The sequence below is a fragment of the Cebus imitator genome, unplaced genomic scaffold, assembly GCF_001604975.1.
Source record: "Cebus imitator isolate Cc_AM_T3 unplaced genomic scaffold, Cebus_imitator-1.0 Scaffold19, whole genome shotgun sequence".
NCBI classification, from domain to species: Eukaryota; Metazoa; Chordata; class Mammalia; order Primates; family Cebidae; genus Cebus; species Cebus imitator.
This window is the reverse complement of record NW_016107334.1, coordinates 11528984-11543537: the sequence shown is the minus strand read 5'-3', so window position 1 is coordinate 11543537 and position 14554 is coordinate 11528984. Positions and strand designations below refer to the sequence as shown.

General features: G+C 37.6%; 1 protein-coding gene across 12 annotated transcripts in view; it reads right to left on the bottom strand.

Moving 5' to 3' along the window:
- The window catches only part of TJP1 (tight junction protein 1), a 237820-nt gene that overhangs the window by 27251 nt on the left and 196015 nt on the right, over positions 1 to 14554 (bottom strand). For all 12 annotated transcript variants that reach the window (XM_017518967.2, XM_017518974.2, XM_017518986.2 and 9 more), the window contains 7 exons: positions 11454 to 11593; positions 10155 to 10260; positions 6677 to 6827; positions 3375 to 3483; positions 2183 to 2402; positions 1728 to 1912; positions 1530 to 1625 (listed from right to left, as the gene is read on the bottom strand). In XM_017518967.2, the coding sequence (XP_017374456.2) occupies positions 1530 to 1625; positions 1728 to 1912; positions 2183 to 2402; positions 3375 to 3483; positions 6677 to 6827; positions 10155 to 10260; positions 11454 to 11593 (1007 nt within the window). The remainder of the gene's footprint in view (positions 1 to 1529; positions 1626 to 1727; positions 1913 to 2182; positions 2403 to 3374; positions 3484 to 6676; positions 6828 to 10154; positions 10261 to 11453; positions 11594 to 14554) is intronic.

Here is a 14554-nt window from a genome sequence, read left to right as displayed (position 1 = left end):
ATAGCCTATGGCTTCATCTTGGTGTATAATATGCCAAATGCAGCTGGGGCTGGTTTCCAACCAACTATCTCAGAGCACAGCAAGTTTGTGACTCTAGTCAGGGGGAAAGTTTGAAAGGAAAAGGAAGAGCTTTGGTGTTTCAGAGATCAGACAAAGGTAGAGATCTGGAAAGATAAATCACACTGAGGGACAAGGTAAATGATTTTAGAGAATCGGACAATCAGAAGACAAAGCACCATGGGCAAGCAGGGCAGAAGTGCAAATCTGGTGAACATGGGAGAATTAAGAAGAAAGATCAACTGGGAATTTTGGCTGGAAAAAAAAATGCTACTAATTCCTCAACTCAAAAGACTCATTAGATTCAAAGAAGATACATAACTAAGCAACCTGAATCCCTTGTGGAGTAAACCTGATTAAACCTATCTATCACCCTTTAAGGCAGGGCTTTGTAAGTCATTATACTTCCTTTTCCCAAATCTAAAAATCCAAATTTGGTTATGGGTAAGGGTCACCACCAACTTCTTCAGGTGAAATGTCATCTACACATAATGACCATAAAAAAGACACTTCTGAAAAAACTAAGAAAATGAACATTTTCTAACTTGCTTAAATTTTACTCAAATCATTTGTCTGCAAATCTTCTGATTTTCATTAAATAAATATCCTCATTCAACTTCATTATCAACCAAATGAAAAGCAATATATTAAGAAAAGGTAATGTTCTGATTCTTTAAATTAACACTATGCAGTTTAAAAATGTTACTGAGGGTCTTATATAGTGCCAGTGGGAACAACAAAATCCCCAGCACAACTCTCTGGAAAGCAGAAACATTTCATCATAATTATGTGAACAGCTATATTCTTAAAGATTTAAATACTTTGGGAAACAAAGCAGGGCATAAACAAGCAAACAAAATATGAACAGATTTCTATATCTTTTGTAATAATAAACTATAAATTTGAAACAAATGATATAAAAAAGGCTAACTGAACCGCAGATTGCAGGATAATAAAATGAAAATATGCCATTACCTATGAAAAAGGAAAACAGGATATAAACTTTTCTAAACAGTATAAATAAAACTTGGCCAAAATATGCTTAAAAGGGTAGAAAAAAAAAAAAAAAAGAATGTAAGAAAATACAATGGAATAAAATTTAGGGTGGTGATAATGTATGTAAAAATTAATTTTCCAACTTTTCCAAACACAAAATGGCACTTCTATGATTACAAACAGTTTACAAATAAAACAACACTGGGTGCAGTGGCTCACATCTGCAATCCCAGCTCTTAAGGAAGCCAAGGACAGAGATCACTTGAGCCCAGGAGTTCAAGTTCAGCCTGGACAACATAGTGAGACCCCATTTGCATACACACACACTGGAGTTTTCCACCAAATTAAAAGAATGGGACAAAATGCTAATTTTCCACTGACAGAAAGTTTACTGAGTGAATTAGACTCACTTTAGAGGTGTAACTGGTAAAGAAACATTCCCAACCTCATTTTAAGTTAGTCTTAAGGCTACTTACTTGCAATCTGATAAATATCTGGTTCTTCTCTTGCCAGCTTTTCTCTGGCAACATCAGCTATTGGTCCAAAAATGGTTACAGGCCTCAGAAATCCAGCTGGAAAGAAATTCAAACAAAAAACAGCATACTTTATATCTTTTCTTTCTTAAACATATTGACTTTAAAGGGTATTAAGTTAGTCTGTAGAAAATAAACTACCTTCTCGAAGAACCACTCTTTCATAAGCTGGAAACTTTGTTTGAACGGGCTGAGCGGACAAATCCTCTCTGCTTTTTCTAAGATTTCTCTTGGAGCTGCGAAGACCTCGGAATCTCCAGAAGTCAGCACGGTCTCCCCCTGCTGTTTTTGGAAGTGTATACTGTACACTGGCTAGCTGCTCAGCTCTACACAAGAAAGGAGAAAATTAAAATAAGGGCATTTAAAAGACAAAATGAAAAAAAACCCACAATGAAATGTACAGTATTAGATAGAAGTTTGCATGTAGTATAACTCTTAACGGTTTTAACACAGAGTAATTTGTAAAACTAAGTCAGTTATAGATATGGTGAATACAATGAAAAAGAACTCTTTACATTACCAAGATTTCCCAGTGGGACTGAAATAATCTATAATTTACTTAATTCATTCTATGACAAGTATCCAAGCATTCATACCTGTTCTTATTAGGGATGATGCCTCGTTCTACCTCCTTATGATTTTTGCCAATTCGAATAGCAAGCCAAGAGCCCAGTTTTCCATTGTACAAGGTATCCACAACACGAAACACCTCTCCTTTGTTAAAACTGAGTCCATAGGGAGATTCCTTTTCATATTCAAAATGGGTTCTAATATAGAAAGAATCTCCAACATCTGATTCTACAATGCGACGATAAACTAAAAGGGATAAAAATGAACACATTATCAATATTTTGTGGCATAACAATCACATTATGTAAAGATGCTATGATAATAATAGTATCCAACAAATTCTTACTATGTGCCAGGTAATGTATTAAGTATTTTATTTCATGTATTCATCACCATTACTATAAGAATTGGAACTCTTAGTACCTCCATTTTGCAGATGAGGAAACTGATACAGGAGATACATCAAGTAACTTGTCCAAAGACACACGCTTGTTTTCTATTTCTATCACCTGACTTATTTGCAAACATTATGGCCATTTCCATATTTAAATCGGCAGTTCTCAACTGAGGGTAATTTTATCCCTTATCATCCAAGAGGACATTTGCCAATATCTGGACACAGTTTTGGCTGTTGCATCTGTGTACTGAAAGGGTAGGGGGTGTGTGCAAATGGCATCTTATTCTAGTGGGCAGAGACTAGGAATGCTCCTGAACATCCTACCATACAAAGGACAGCTCCTAAAACAGTATTTGGTCCAAAATGTCAACACTGTCAAGGCTGAGAAACCCAACTCTAAGTGAAAAATGAATCTACTTTATCACAGACAAAATGGGGTTTTCTCTTCAATCAATGCTAATAAACATGAGTGTACTGCTTAGAAGTATCAGTACAAAATTTAAAAGCTGCTGATACATACTTTTGTATTGTTCTAATGGCCAAGAAATCAAAATTTTCTATCACCTGTAAAGGGTTGAATGGCATTTTATTTAAATTAGAATATTATAAAGGTTAGTCCTATTAGTGTGCTCTGCTAATGAAAATCATCTGAAATCATGTGCACCTAAATGACTTAGAATATGTAAAATTAAGTTTCTTTGAGATTAATGAATTCATTCATCACTCAAATTTGAGTGACTTATTTTTTTAAAATGGAAAAAATCTCTTTGTAAGTCCTCAAACTACGAGTTTATCTCCTCCATTTTCTGACAGCATCTCACCATCCTTCTTCTTCTGAGCCAATATGGTCACTTCTTCTCCTTTAGGGAGGTCAAGCAGGAAAAGGACGGCTTCTTCTCTTATGATATTTGTAAAATCTACATTGTTTACCTATTAAAATAAGATTTCATAAATCATTCTTATCTAAGAATATGAAAATAATACACACAGGACACAGATATTCTTAGTCTACCTAATTTGAAAATATCACATCTTTTTTTTTTTTTTTTTGAGATGGAGTCTCGCTCTGTCGCCCAGGCTGGAGTACAATGGTGTGATCTTGGTTCACTACAACAACCACTTCCTAGGTTCAAGTGATTCCCCTACCTCAGCCTCCCAAGTAGCTGGGACTACAGATGCCTGTCACCACTCCAGGTTAATTTTTGTATTTTTAGTAGAGACAGGGCTTCACCATGCTGGCCAGGCTGGTCTTGAACTCCTGACCTCAGGTCATCCGCCTGCCTCGGCCCTCCAAACTGCTGGGATTACAGACGTGAGCCACTGCACCCAGCAGAAAATATCACATCTTTAAGAGGAAAAAAATCTTACTTTGTAGAAAATAATACACTCTAATTTTTAAAAACCAGAAACAAAGTAAATAAAGTGTGTTGAAGGTATACATTTATTTAAATATTCACAGTGTAACCTGACATTGAAGATCATCTGTTGTAAAATTTAACCAATTTAGATGAAAAAAGGTAACTTTTTACAAGTCGCTGAAAAAAAAAAAAATCAAAAGAAAATAGGATTAAAAAGACAGTCTGTACTGTGGCATCCCTGTAATGGCATCTGTGCAATGCAGGCTCCGTGTTTGCCAAGTTAATATTTACTTTTATTAGAAGCTCCTAATGCCAAAATGATAACTTACCAAAATGTTACCAGTGACTGTGTGCAGGATTACAGACAGGTTTCCTTCTTTCCACCTTTTGGAAGTTTTCCAGATTAAAAAAGAAACAACAGCACAAACAGAAACCAAAACAACGGACATGCACCACTTACTTTTATGAAACAAAACCAAACCAAACTACTATGAAACACTTTTTAGTCAGGTGTGGTGGCTCATGCCTGTAATCCCAGTACTCTGGGGGACCAAGGTAGGTAGATTGCTTGAACCCAGGAGTTTGAGACCAGCCTGGGCTACATGGTGAAACTCTGTCTCTAGAAAAAATAAAAAAAATTTGCCAGGCATGGTGGTGCATGCCTGAGGTCTCCTAGCTACTCAGGAGGCTGAGGGGAGGATCGTTTGAGCCCAGGTGTTTAAGGCTGCAGTGAGCAGTGATCACACCACTGCATTCCAGCCTGGGTGACAGAGTCACTGTCTCAAGAAAAAAAAAAAAAAACAAACATCCATAATTACTTCAAAATAGGATTAAGAGGTGGGTAAGAAAATAGGTCTCTTTGATTTCCTTGGTATAGTGAACGTTATCATACATGTTGCATTTAAAAGTTTTTGATATAACTTGATTGACAACAATGTAAACATCGTCAGAAAGAATCAAGATACAATATCAGATGGAAGTAAGTCTGAAGTCATGATGATGCCTTGACTTTTTGACATGTTAAGTTCGAAATGAAAAGGAGGAGGGTTCAATGAGAAAATGGCCACAAGTGGCAGGCTGACAGGGCTCAGGAAATTATTCAGAGTGAAAAGATTTTGATTGTGAACTGCTCACTTAAGCAACCAAACGCAAGAAAGAGACTGTGTAACAAGAGAAGCAGAGTTACCAACATTCCTCAAGTTTTAATGGCATCAGTAAAGAAGGCAGGAAAAGAATAAAAAAAAAAAAAAAAATCAGAGTACCAGAATGGTATATTATGGAATCTCAGGAAGAAAGTACTTCAAAAAAGATGAAGACAGTCAAAACACTGCTAAAAAAATAAAGGAAAATGCGGGTTGAGGCTCAATGATGGGTTACTGAAAACTAAGCTTCGGTAGTGGTTAACGGTGGAGGCCAGACTGTAAAACTGTGACTACAATGACTGAAAAGAAAACAGGCAAGGGCCTCAACCACATCCTTCAACAAGTTTAACAGCAAAATAGAACCAGTAAGAGACTGGAAGACAGATGAAGAACCAGAGAACAGAGAAAAAGAAAGTGAACAAAGCTGCAAGATTCTGGAGCAGACAGGAGGCTGAATTCACAACGATGGCAAGAGGGAGACTGAATACAGAGAGAGACCAGAATAGAGAGGCATGGCAAAGACACTGTGAGGTGGAAAGGCAGAAAAAATGCAGGAGCTCAATAACGAACAGTATCTTCTGATTAAAATGGAATATGGTTTAATCTATTAAATCAAATGGAGGTGTGGTTATTTTAGAAAGAGGCTGGGAGCAGTGGCTCATGCCTGTAATTCCAACAATTTGGGAGGCCGAGGCGGGTGGATCGACTCAGGTCAGGGGTTCGAGACCAGCCTGGCTAACATGGTGAAACCCCCACTCTACTAATACAAAAATTAGCTGGGTGTGGTGGTGCATGCCTGTAATCCCAGCTACTCGGGAGGCTGAAGGAGGAGAGTCACTTGAACCCAGGAGGCAGAGGTTGCAGTAAGCAGAGATCACGCCATTGCACTTCACCCTGGGCAACAGGTGTGAGACTTTTGTCTCCAAAAAAAAAAAAAAAATAGGATACAGATTAAAAGATGGCACTATGTCACTAGGTGACGCTGTTTATGGGGAAGGGAGGGAGGGCTCTATAGATAGGCTCCATTAATAGACTGTATCTAACCTGTGCTTTCCTGATTTTTGTAACTGATCCTGTCTCTTGTGGAGTATGAAGTTTAAAAGCCAGGGCAGCTTACACATTTGCCCTTGATGTGAATTCCATCTCCCTGTGCCTGAGCCATTATCTGGGGTTAAGAAGGTCCCAGAAGTTGTGTGGCCTGCTTCAAGATGACTCACATGGGAGACGAGCACTGGATGTTGCTTGCTGGCAAGCTGTGGGCCATGGATGGCAGTCTTGCCAATCTGAATGTTTAGTTGAACTTCCAAAGACTACCTGGTAGCTATTATAATCAGGATGTAAGAGTCGCTTACTTGTATTTCTATGAATACCAGTGATGGAAATGAAATGTCACCTTCTTTACCAACACATAATACAGCAGTAAACGAGCAAAATACAAGAATGGGAAGTGAGAAGTCCAGAGTAAGCTAGACCTGATGGATTTTGACTGTGAAAGTTTAATTGGCTCAACAGAGGCTGCATACAGATTACCATCTAATTACAATAGTAAGCTTGTTGTGTTTGATGCCTTTTTCTGGTAATCCAAGTACTTTCTAACCCACAGAAGTTGCAATACTGACGTACCCTGAGAATTTGATCACCTTCCTCTAAGCCTTCCTTGGCTGCAGGGCTATCTTCTAGAACGCCAGCTACAAATATTCCGACATCATTTCCACCAGCCAGCCGCAAACCCACACTATCTCCTTTTCTGAATTTTACCAATTTCATGCTGGGCCTGTTAAAACAGATATTTCATTTGAAACAGTTAAGAAGAGCTTAAAACGTTATAGCAAACTACTACAGTGAAAACTATTTTCAGAATTAAATAAAGAGCCATCATTTCTAAAACTTCCCACATACCACTAACTTACTAAATACAATTTAGTATTAGAATTAAAACCAGATTTAATAAAACTATGTTCTGATTAACATTTTGGAATATTCAAATTTAGTATACGGTACTATTTTACATAACTAAATTACTTTGTAAAACAATGCTTTCTCAACTCTCAAGGAGTCTTGGGAATACATGGTATATTTCCAATGGCGAAAAAAACTTCCATTTTTTTCCACCCCATTTCACGTATCATTTCTATTAAATAACTGAAAAGTCTAATTTTTTAAAATAAAGGTAGAAATTGAAGTATAAACTGGCTAATTTTCCTGACACGATGGAGTCAAAATGAGGTTCCAAGCATTGTGATTTCTACATGCAACAGATAGTGATTTTTAAAAAAATTTGCAGTTGGTGGACTCTTTCAGTAGTTCACAGAGTAGTTCAATTACTCTGCTGCCCCTCTGAGTCTTACCATACAAATCATATACTCTTTCAGCCCTTCTACATTAGCTCCACATCCAATCTCTGTCCCTTTCTAGTCCTCTGAATGGAAAAAAAATTAATGAGTAAACACCCACCTCTAGCATCAGTGTAGTGCTGAAACCTGTGACACTCCTTAAAACAAATGCTAAAGGATGCCTTATAAGAACTGACTGGGCCGGGCGTGGTGGCTCATGCCTGTAATCCAAGCACTTTGGAGGCCAAGGCGGGTGGATCACCTGAGGTTGGGAGTTCAAGACCAGCCTGACCAACATGGTGAAACCCCATCTTTAAAAAAAAAAAAAAGAAAAAGAAAAAAAGAACTGACTGAACAGAAACAGATTGTACAGTAATTACAAATTACCCTCTATATTTCCCATCTAGGTATTCATAAGTACTCTCACACTCCTAGTCAAGAAGATATACTACTTTGCCTATTCTAACAAGAAGTGTAGAAAAAAAAATCTCTATACTCTTATTTCATTATATAATAGAAACTAACAGATAACAAAAAAAAATACAAGTCAAATGAATGAATGTGTTGAGGGAGAAGAGATTTCTAGTCTTTTTAAGCCAACTAAAGACCACCTTCACTTTCAGAACTTACTATTCACTCCTGATTGGGTTACCTACCTGGAACTAAGATCAGCTAGTCATAAAAGTAAGAGGCTGAGAATCAGATGAGGTAGCTCACTGGCTGGTGGCATCCTTGATCCCTTCATGAAACTATTTACCAGCTTTCCTACAAATGGTCCAAGCCCCTCAGTTGTAGTGGTACTCTAGTTTCCCAACCAGGTCAAAAGCATTCTCATAGCCTCCTCTCCTAAATCCACTGTACTTAAAGCTCTTTTAAACATTTCCTCAAAGTCCGTAAGACTCCAGGTCTCAGCTGGGTATGGTAGCTCAAGCCTATAATCCCAGCACTTTGGGAGGCTGAGGCAGGAGGAATGCTTGAGTCCAGGAGTTTGTGACCAGGCTGATTAAAACGAGACCCTGTCTCTATTAGGAAAAAAAAAAAAAAAATTTAGTTGTGTTTCGTAGCTTGTTCTTGTAGTCCTAGCTCCTCAGAAGGCTGAGGTGGGAGGATTCCTTGAGCCTAGGAGTTTGAGGTTACAGTGAACAATGATCACACCATAATACTTCCAGCCTTGATGACAGTGAGGCCCTCTCTCTTTAAAAAACCAACAAACAAAAAACCAAAAGACTCCAGGTCTTTGGAAATCCTCTTCTAACCCTGACCAATCTAATGTGCTTCAAGCAGCAAAAACAGTTGAGCACAGTCTCCACCCTTTAGTAAAATCTGAATTTTGAAAACCACTGTTAGAAGACTTTCAGGCGCAATCTCACACACAGTGTCATGACCTTAGAGGACTGACATTTTATACTTTGTCCTGCCTGCATTATATTAACTACTTGCAATAGCAAAACAGACTCACTAACTTCTGCATCAAATCCATTTGGCTTTACATGAAAAACCAAACCTTTCCTGGTGCAGCTACTAATCCTGCCTATGTCCTCAAATCCTCTTTGGTATTTGTTCTCCCAGGGAAGGAGGTCTCTGGAATCTTAACATTACACTTTCGTAAACCTTAAAGACATAAAAGTTTTCAACCAATTCCCGAGAAAGCAAAAAGGGGATTATGCCTTCACAATTTATAAAAATTTAATTATCAATTACCTAATATTAAAATTGTATAATTTTAAACCTGTGAAAGCCTCATCCCTTTCAGAAACTATTTCTCTCTAACTAGCTGGGTCTAAGATAATAACCCAATTTTCTTTAGCAATGAAAACAAATGAGATTGGGGGTCTAGATCTAACCCACTTGAGGAAATGTTCCAATTTTCAATTATTCACATCATGGCCCTTTTACCAGTGGCAATAAAGAACTAATTTGGGCCGGTTGTGGTGGCTCATATCTGTAAAGCACTTTGGGAGGCTGAGGTAGGTGGATTGCTTGAGCCCAGGAGTTTGAGACCAGTCTGGCAACATGGAGAAACCCTGTCTCTATTAAAAATACAAAAATTGGCTGGTGTGGCATGCGCCTTTAGTCCCAGCTACTCGCAAGGCTGAGGTGGGAGAATCACTTGAGCCTGAGAGGCAGAGGTTGCAGTGAGCCGAGATAGCACCACTGTACTCCAGCCTGGGCAACAGAGCAAGACCCTGTTAAAAGAAACTAACCAAACAAAAAACCAATTTGATGAACAAGATGGTTTGAAATTTGTTTACGAAATTTACATCTCAATTCTACCAAGTATAAAATATAAAGTAATGAAAGGTGTAAGATAGCAAAAACTTACTTTTGAGTTGTTAATGTAAACATGCCACAATGCATAGAACAGTCCCTCACAATAAACAACTGGCCCAAAATGCCACTAGTACCGAGACTGAGAAACATTTTTTTTTAATGCCCCATTAGAAAACTGTGGAAATTCTGATGTCTGAATAGAAACTTTTTTTGTTTTTCTAATTTCTAACTTAACAACTAGGCAGGAGACAATGGTGAGAAAGAAAGCATCTAAAAAGTTCCTTTTGTTCTCTAATTTCTAACTATCATACGTAAGTAACAGAATGTTAAAAAAAAAAACCTAATCATAGTATTAGGTGGTATGTACTATCTTAAAAAGAATATGAAATATGGTTTACAATCACATTGGTAAAGAGTAGGAATTTGATTGTAAACCATATTTACAACAATGCTTAAAAATGAACAAAGAAAACAACACAACTTTAAAACTGTATTACCGAAGAATCCCATCTTCGTGAGTTGAATTAGGTAGGACACCATCAGATGGACTGACAGGTAAATCCACATCTGGTTGCCCAACTTGAGCATACACAGGCTTTGGTTCTAAAAAAAAAAAATTAATTGTGTCTCACTTTAGAAAAACATGGAATAATGTAAGCAACCAGTGAAATAGCCAAATAAAAAGACTTTCTCTCTCACTCTTTCTCTATATATATGAATCATAAAGTGCAGAGAACCTGAACACGAAGGTATCTACCATATATATTACAAAGTACATTTTATAGTAATAAATTCTGAAGTCTTTATAACAAGTAGGTATGTTACATGGTCACCTGTGTTTTCCGTAATTCCAACAATCAGAATTTGAAAAATCTGTTCTCTAGGGACAAGTAACAAAAAATAGATATGAGAAGAGAGAATCCCTATATTTAAGACTGCCAAAGTAGCTAACTTTCCTCATTATGATAAAATTTGTTTTTAAATAACCACTCAGTAAGCAGAGCAAGACAGAAAATCTGAGAAAAGGACGTGAGACATCAGAAACAAAATCTCCAGGCATTCCAGGCAACGGATCTTAGAACCCTGTAGGTTCTTACGTTTTGTCTTCACAGGCAGCTTTAACAGGATGCTTGGGTTGGATACAGTGGCCTGCACCTCTAATCCCAACACTCTAGGAAGACAAGGTGGGAGGACTGTTTGAGGCCAGGAGTTAGAGACGAACCTGAGCAACACTCCATCTCTCCGAAAAAAAAAAAAAAAAAAAAAAGACCAGAAAGCCCAAAACAGCCAGGTGTGGCGGCGCACACCTATAGTAGGGAGATCAGGTGGAAACACAGCTAGAGCCCAGGAGGTTTGAGTTACAGTGAGCTGATCACACCAGGTGGGTGAGAGTGTGAGACTCTGTCTCTAAAAAACCCAAAGAGAATGAATAAATAAAGGTATACTCAATAAAATGTTAATGAAAATACTTTCAAAAAAAGCAAAATAACTTTAGTTTTTAAATTTTTGAAGCCAATCTCATGTTTCTCTTTAAACAGCAGTGTTGGGAAAACAACTTTATTAATTGCAAGAAGTTGTTAACGGTAAATATTTTCTATCTAGAAAGTAAAACATTCATGAAAGTCTACTGATTTGTACCAACATATTACTCGTAAGAAAAATGCTGGAAGTCATATGCAGAAAAATGCACAGATGGGAATAATAGTAACTGCATGTTTAAAATCTTCTGCAAACCCTAACTACTACTTTATCCTAATTGCAAATGTTTCTTGAACTTAGTGTTTTGTTATGCTTACCTGGAAGAGAAGGTGTTTGTTTCTCATTTCTTTCAACTGTAACTTCTTCTACTATTTTAGGTGTGTGATCATCGGCATGCTTTACAGGAGTTGAGACAGCCCCAGGTTTAGAAATTCTCTCTTCATCTCTGCTCCGGTGACTATATGTCATTAAAATAAAAAATCAAGAGCATAAGAATAATTCTGGAAATCATCTGTAAGAGAACAATGTAAGAGGCAACACAACTTCAAAAACAGTGACAACCTGCTGTTACCAAAATATTACAAAAACCTAGTAATTAAAACTACAATAGCATTACCATAAAAAAAAAACTAAACAGATTAATGTAGTAAAATTGAAAATTAAGAAATATGTCTACAATAGCAAAGTTTATTATGGAAGCAGTATTCCAAAACTGTTGGAGAAGAAACATAACATTTAACAAATAGTGTTCGGACAACTGTCCACAAACGTAGAAAAATCAGATCCCTATGTATAACAATGCAAAAATAAACTGGTTTCAGATGAACTCAAGTCCTAACAAAGTTTAAACATTCATATAATCAGTAAAAGTCTTTTAAAGTAAGACTCAATGAAACCACAGTATATCAACAAAAGTGATTACATAAACTACATGCAAGTAATTGGGGAAAAAGATATAATACTGGGTTGAACTAAATGAAATGAGAATTATTTAGTTCAAACAGCTGAATGTTAACAATTTCATATAGTTTGATCAAATATAAATGTTGACTATGTATTGATCTACGCAACATATGTAAGAATTTAATATTTAAGAAAAGACTGGCATAATGGTTGTCTGTAATTCCAGCACTTCGGGAGGCCAAGGCAAGAGGACTACTTGTGCCCAGGAGTTTGAGACCAGCTGGGCAACACAGCAAGCTCCACACTCTGTTAAAAAAAAAAAAAAAAAAAGTAGAACGTAGCCAGGTACTGTGGCTTGAACCTGTAGTCCTAGCTATTGAAGAGGCTGAGGTGGGAGAATTGCTTGCGCCAAGGAGTTCGGGGCTGAATTGTCACTGGCTTTACAAGTAGGGCTCTTGCTCCATATATAACACAAAACTCCTAGGAGTATTTTTATCTTTGGCTAATTTGTTTACTCCATTGCTAATTACACCTTTTTGTCCTGTGATATAATTATAACTTCAAAGGCGATTAGTCTTCAAAAACAACATTTCATATGAATAAATGAAACTCACACCACTCTACTCAATTTTTCATACAATTAATATTTGAAAAAGTACTGCTTTTTTTAGTGCATTTCCATTATCTACCAAAAGATGGAGGCATTATTCAATAATAAAGATCTAGAATAGTGCTGTTAAAGAGAACTATAAAATGACCTGATTGTGTAATTTAAAATTTTCTAGAATCCATGTTAAATAAGGTGCTATCAATTTATAAATTTTATTAACTCAATGTATCTAAAATAGTATTTCATCATCTAAGTTATTAATGAGGTATTTTACATCTTTTGTGCATTAGGTTTTCAAAATCCTACGTGTCTTTCACACTAACAATACAACTCGATTTGGACTGGCCACATTTCAAATGTTCAACAGTCACATGTGGCTAGTGGCTACGGTGTTGGACAATGCAGATCTAGAGTTACGGCACAAAACAAAACAACCAACTTTTCCAAACATTAAGATGTTCTGTCACAAGCAAATATGACTACGAAGTCAAGACAAAATCTGAATTTACGCATGAAATTGGTCAATAATCAGTGGCAATTATTGAAAGAAATTGGTGAGGTTGTGATAATGAATCACATTTTCCCCAAACCTTTCTCACATAATTCCTTTTTTTTTTTTGAGTCAGGGTCTCACTGTTGCCCTGGCTGGAATGCAGTGGCACTATCATGCTTGCTTCACTGCAGCCTCAACTTCCCAGGTTCAAGCAATCCTTCCACCTCAGCCCCCAAGAGTAACTGGACTACAGGTGCATGCCACCATACCCTGCTAACTTTTTCTACTTTTTGTAGAAAAAGTTAAGTTCCCGGTGAGCCTAAACTTCTGGGTTCAAGTGATCCTCCTGCTTTGGCTTCCAAAAGTGCTGGGATTACAGGTGCAAGCCACCATGCCTGGCCCTTCCTCACATAATTCTATCCTAATGGCTCTCAATACTTAGGGCTAAAAAAAGTGTACTTTTTTTTTGCTATTATAAGGAAAGCTTTCTGTAAATATCATGTGTTTGGAATCAGACTCATGTTTACATACTCTAGGTCCTAGTAGCCTAGAAGGAAACTTTGGGCATTTTAAGGTACTCAAAACCCTCTTAAGGAGACTTCTGCTTTTCCCCAGAAGGGTAAGACCAGTTTTGTTTTTTTCGTATTAAGTTGCACATAACAATCTAAAGGTAATGACCTTGTTACCTAGAGCCTCTCAGCTAGTTGAACGCTCTAGGCAAGACAGCTGCTAGACAAAGATGGACTGGAAAGGAATATCCAAGAGAGTTTTATAACTCATACGAATGGACTCACTGTAAACAGAGCCTTCTTTAGGTCTTACCCAATCAAATGTGTGCCCAGGGCAGCCGATTAATACGCACTCAATTAGATTAGCAAGGAGTAAAATGCTGTTTCAAGTAAGAAACTTTGGGTGTGAAATCACAACTGTCTGGAGCCATTTAGTAAAGGCAGTGGGCAGGCAGCATGGTCAGTACAGGGTCCTGGGGAGACACCATAGGAGAGAGGGTGCGTCCCCTCAGCACGCTCCTGAAATGCCTAGCATGTGAAAGTACTCAGCGGCCAGTAGCCTGCCCCAGAGACTCCTTCAAATGGTTCTATAATGTGAAGTCTCCCCAGCACATGTGAGTACAAACACCGTGCAAGTTCGTCTGGTGCCACACCACAGCAAATTCTCGGCCACTCAGTGAGACACAGTGGTGCCGTTTCCAAGAGCCAGAGCTTTCAGCCCTGAGGATAGGTGGGTAGGAGCCTCTTCCTTTGGCACTCTATCTCAGCACCAAGGGGAAAAGCTGCTCCTTCTATCTGCGGTTCTTAATCTTCCAAGCTCTCTTTAGTTCTTACCAGCCAATCCCTCATTACTCCCCTGTTATATTTAATTTCTTTACATTCAAACTTTCTCTGTTCATCTTC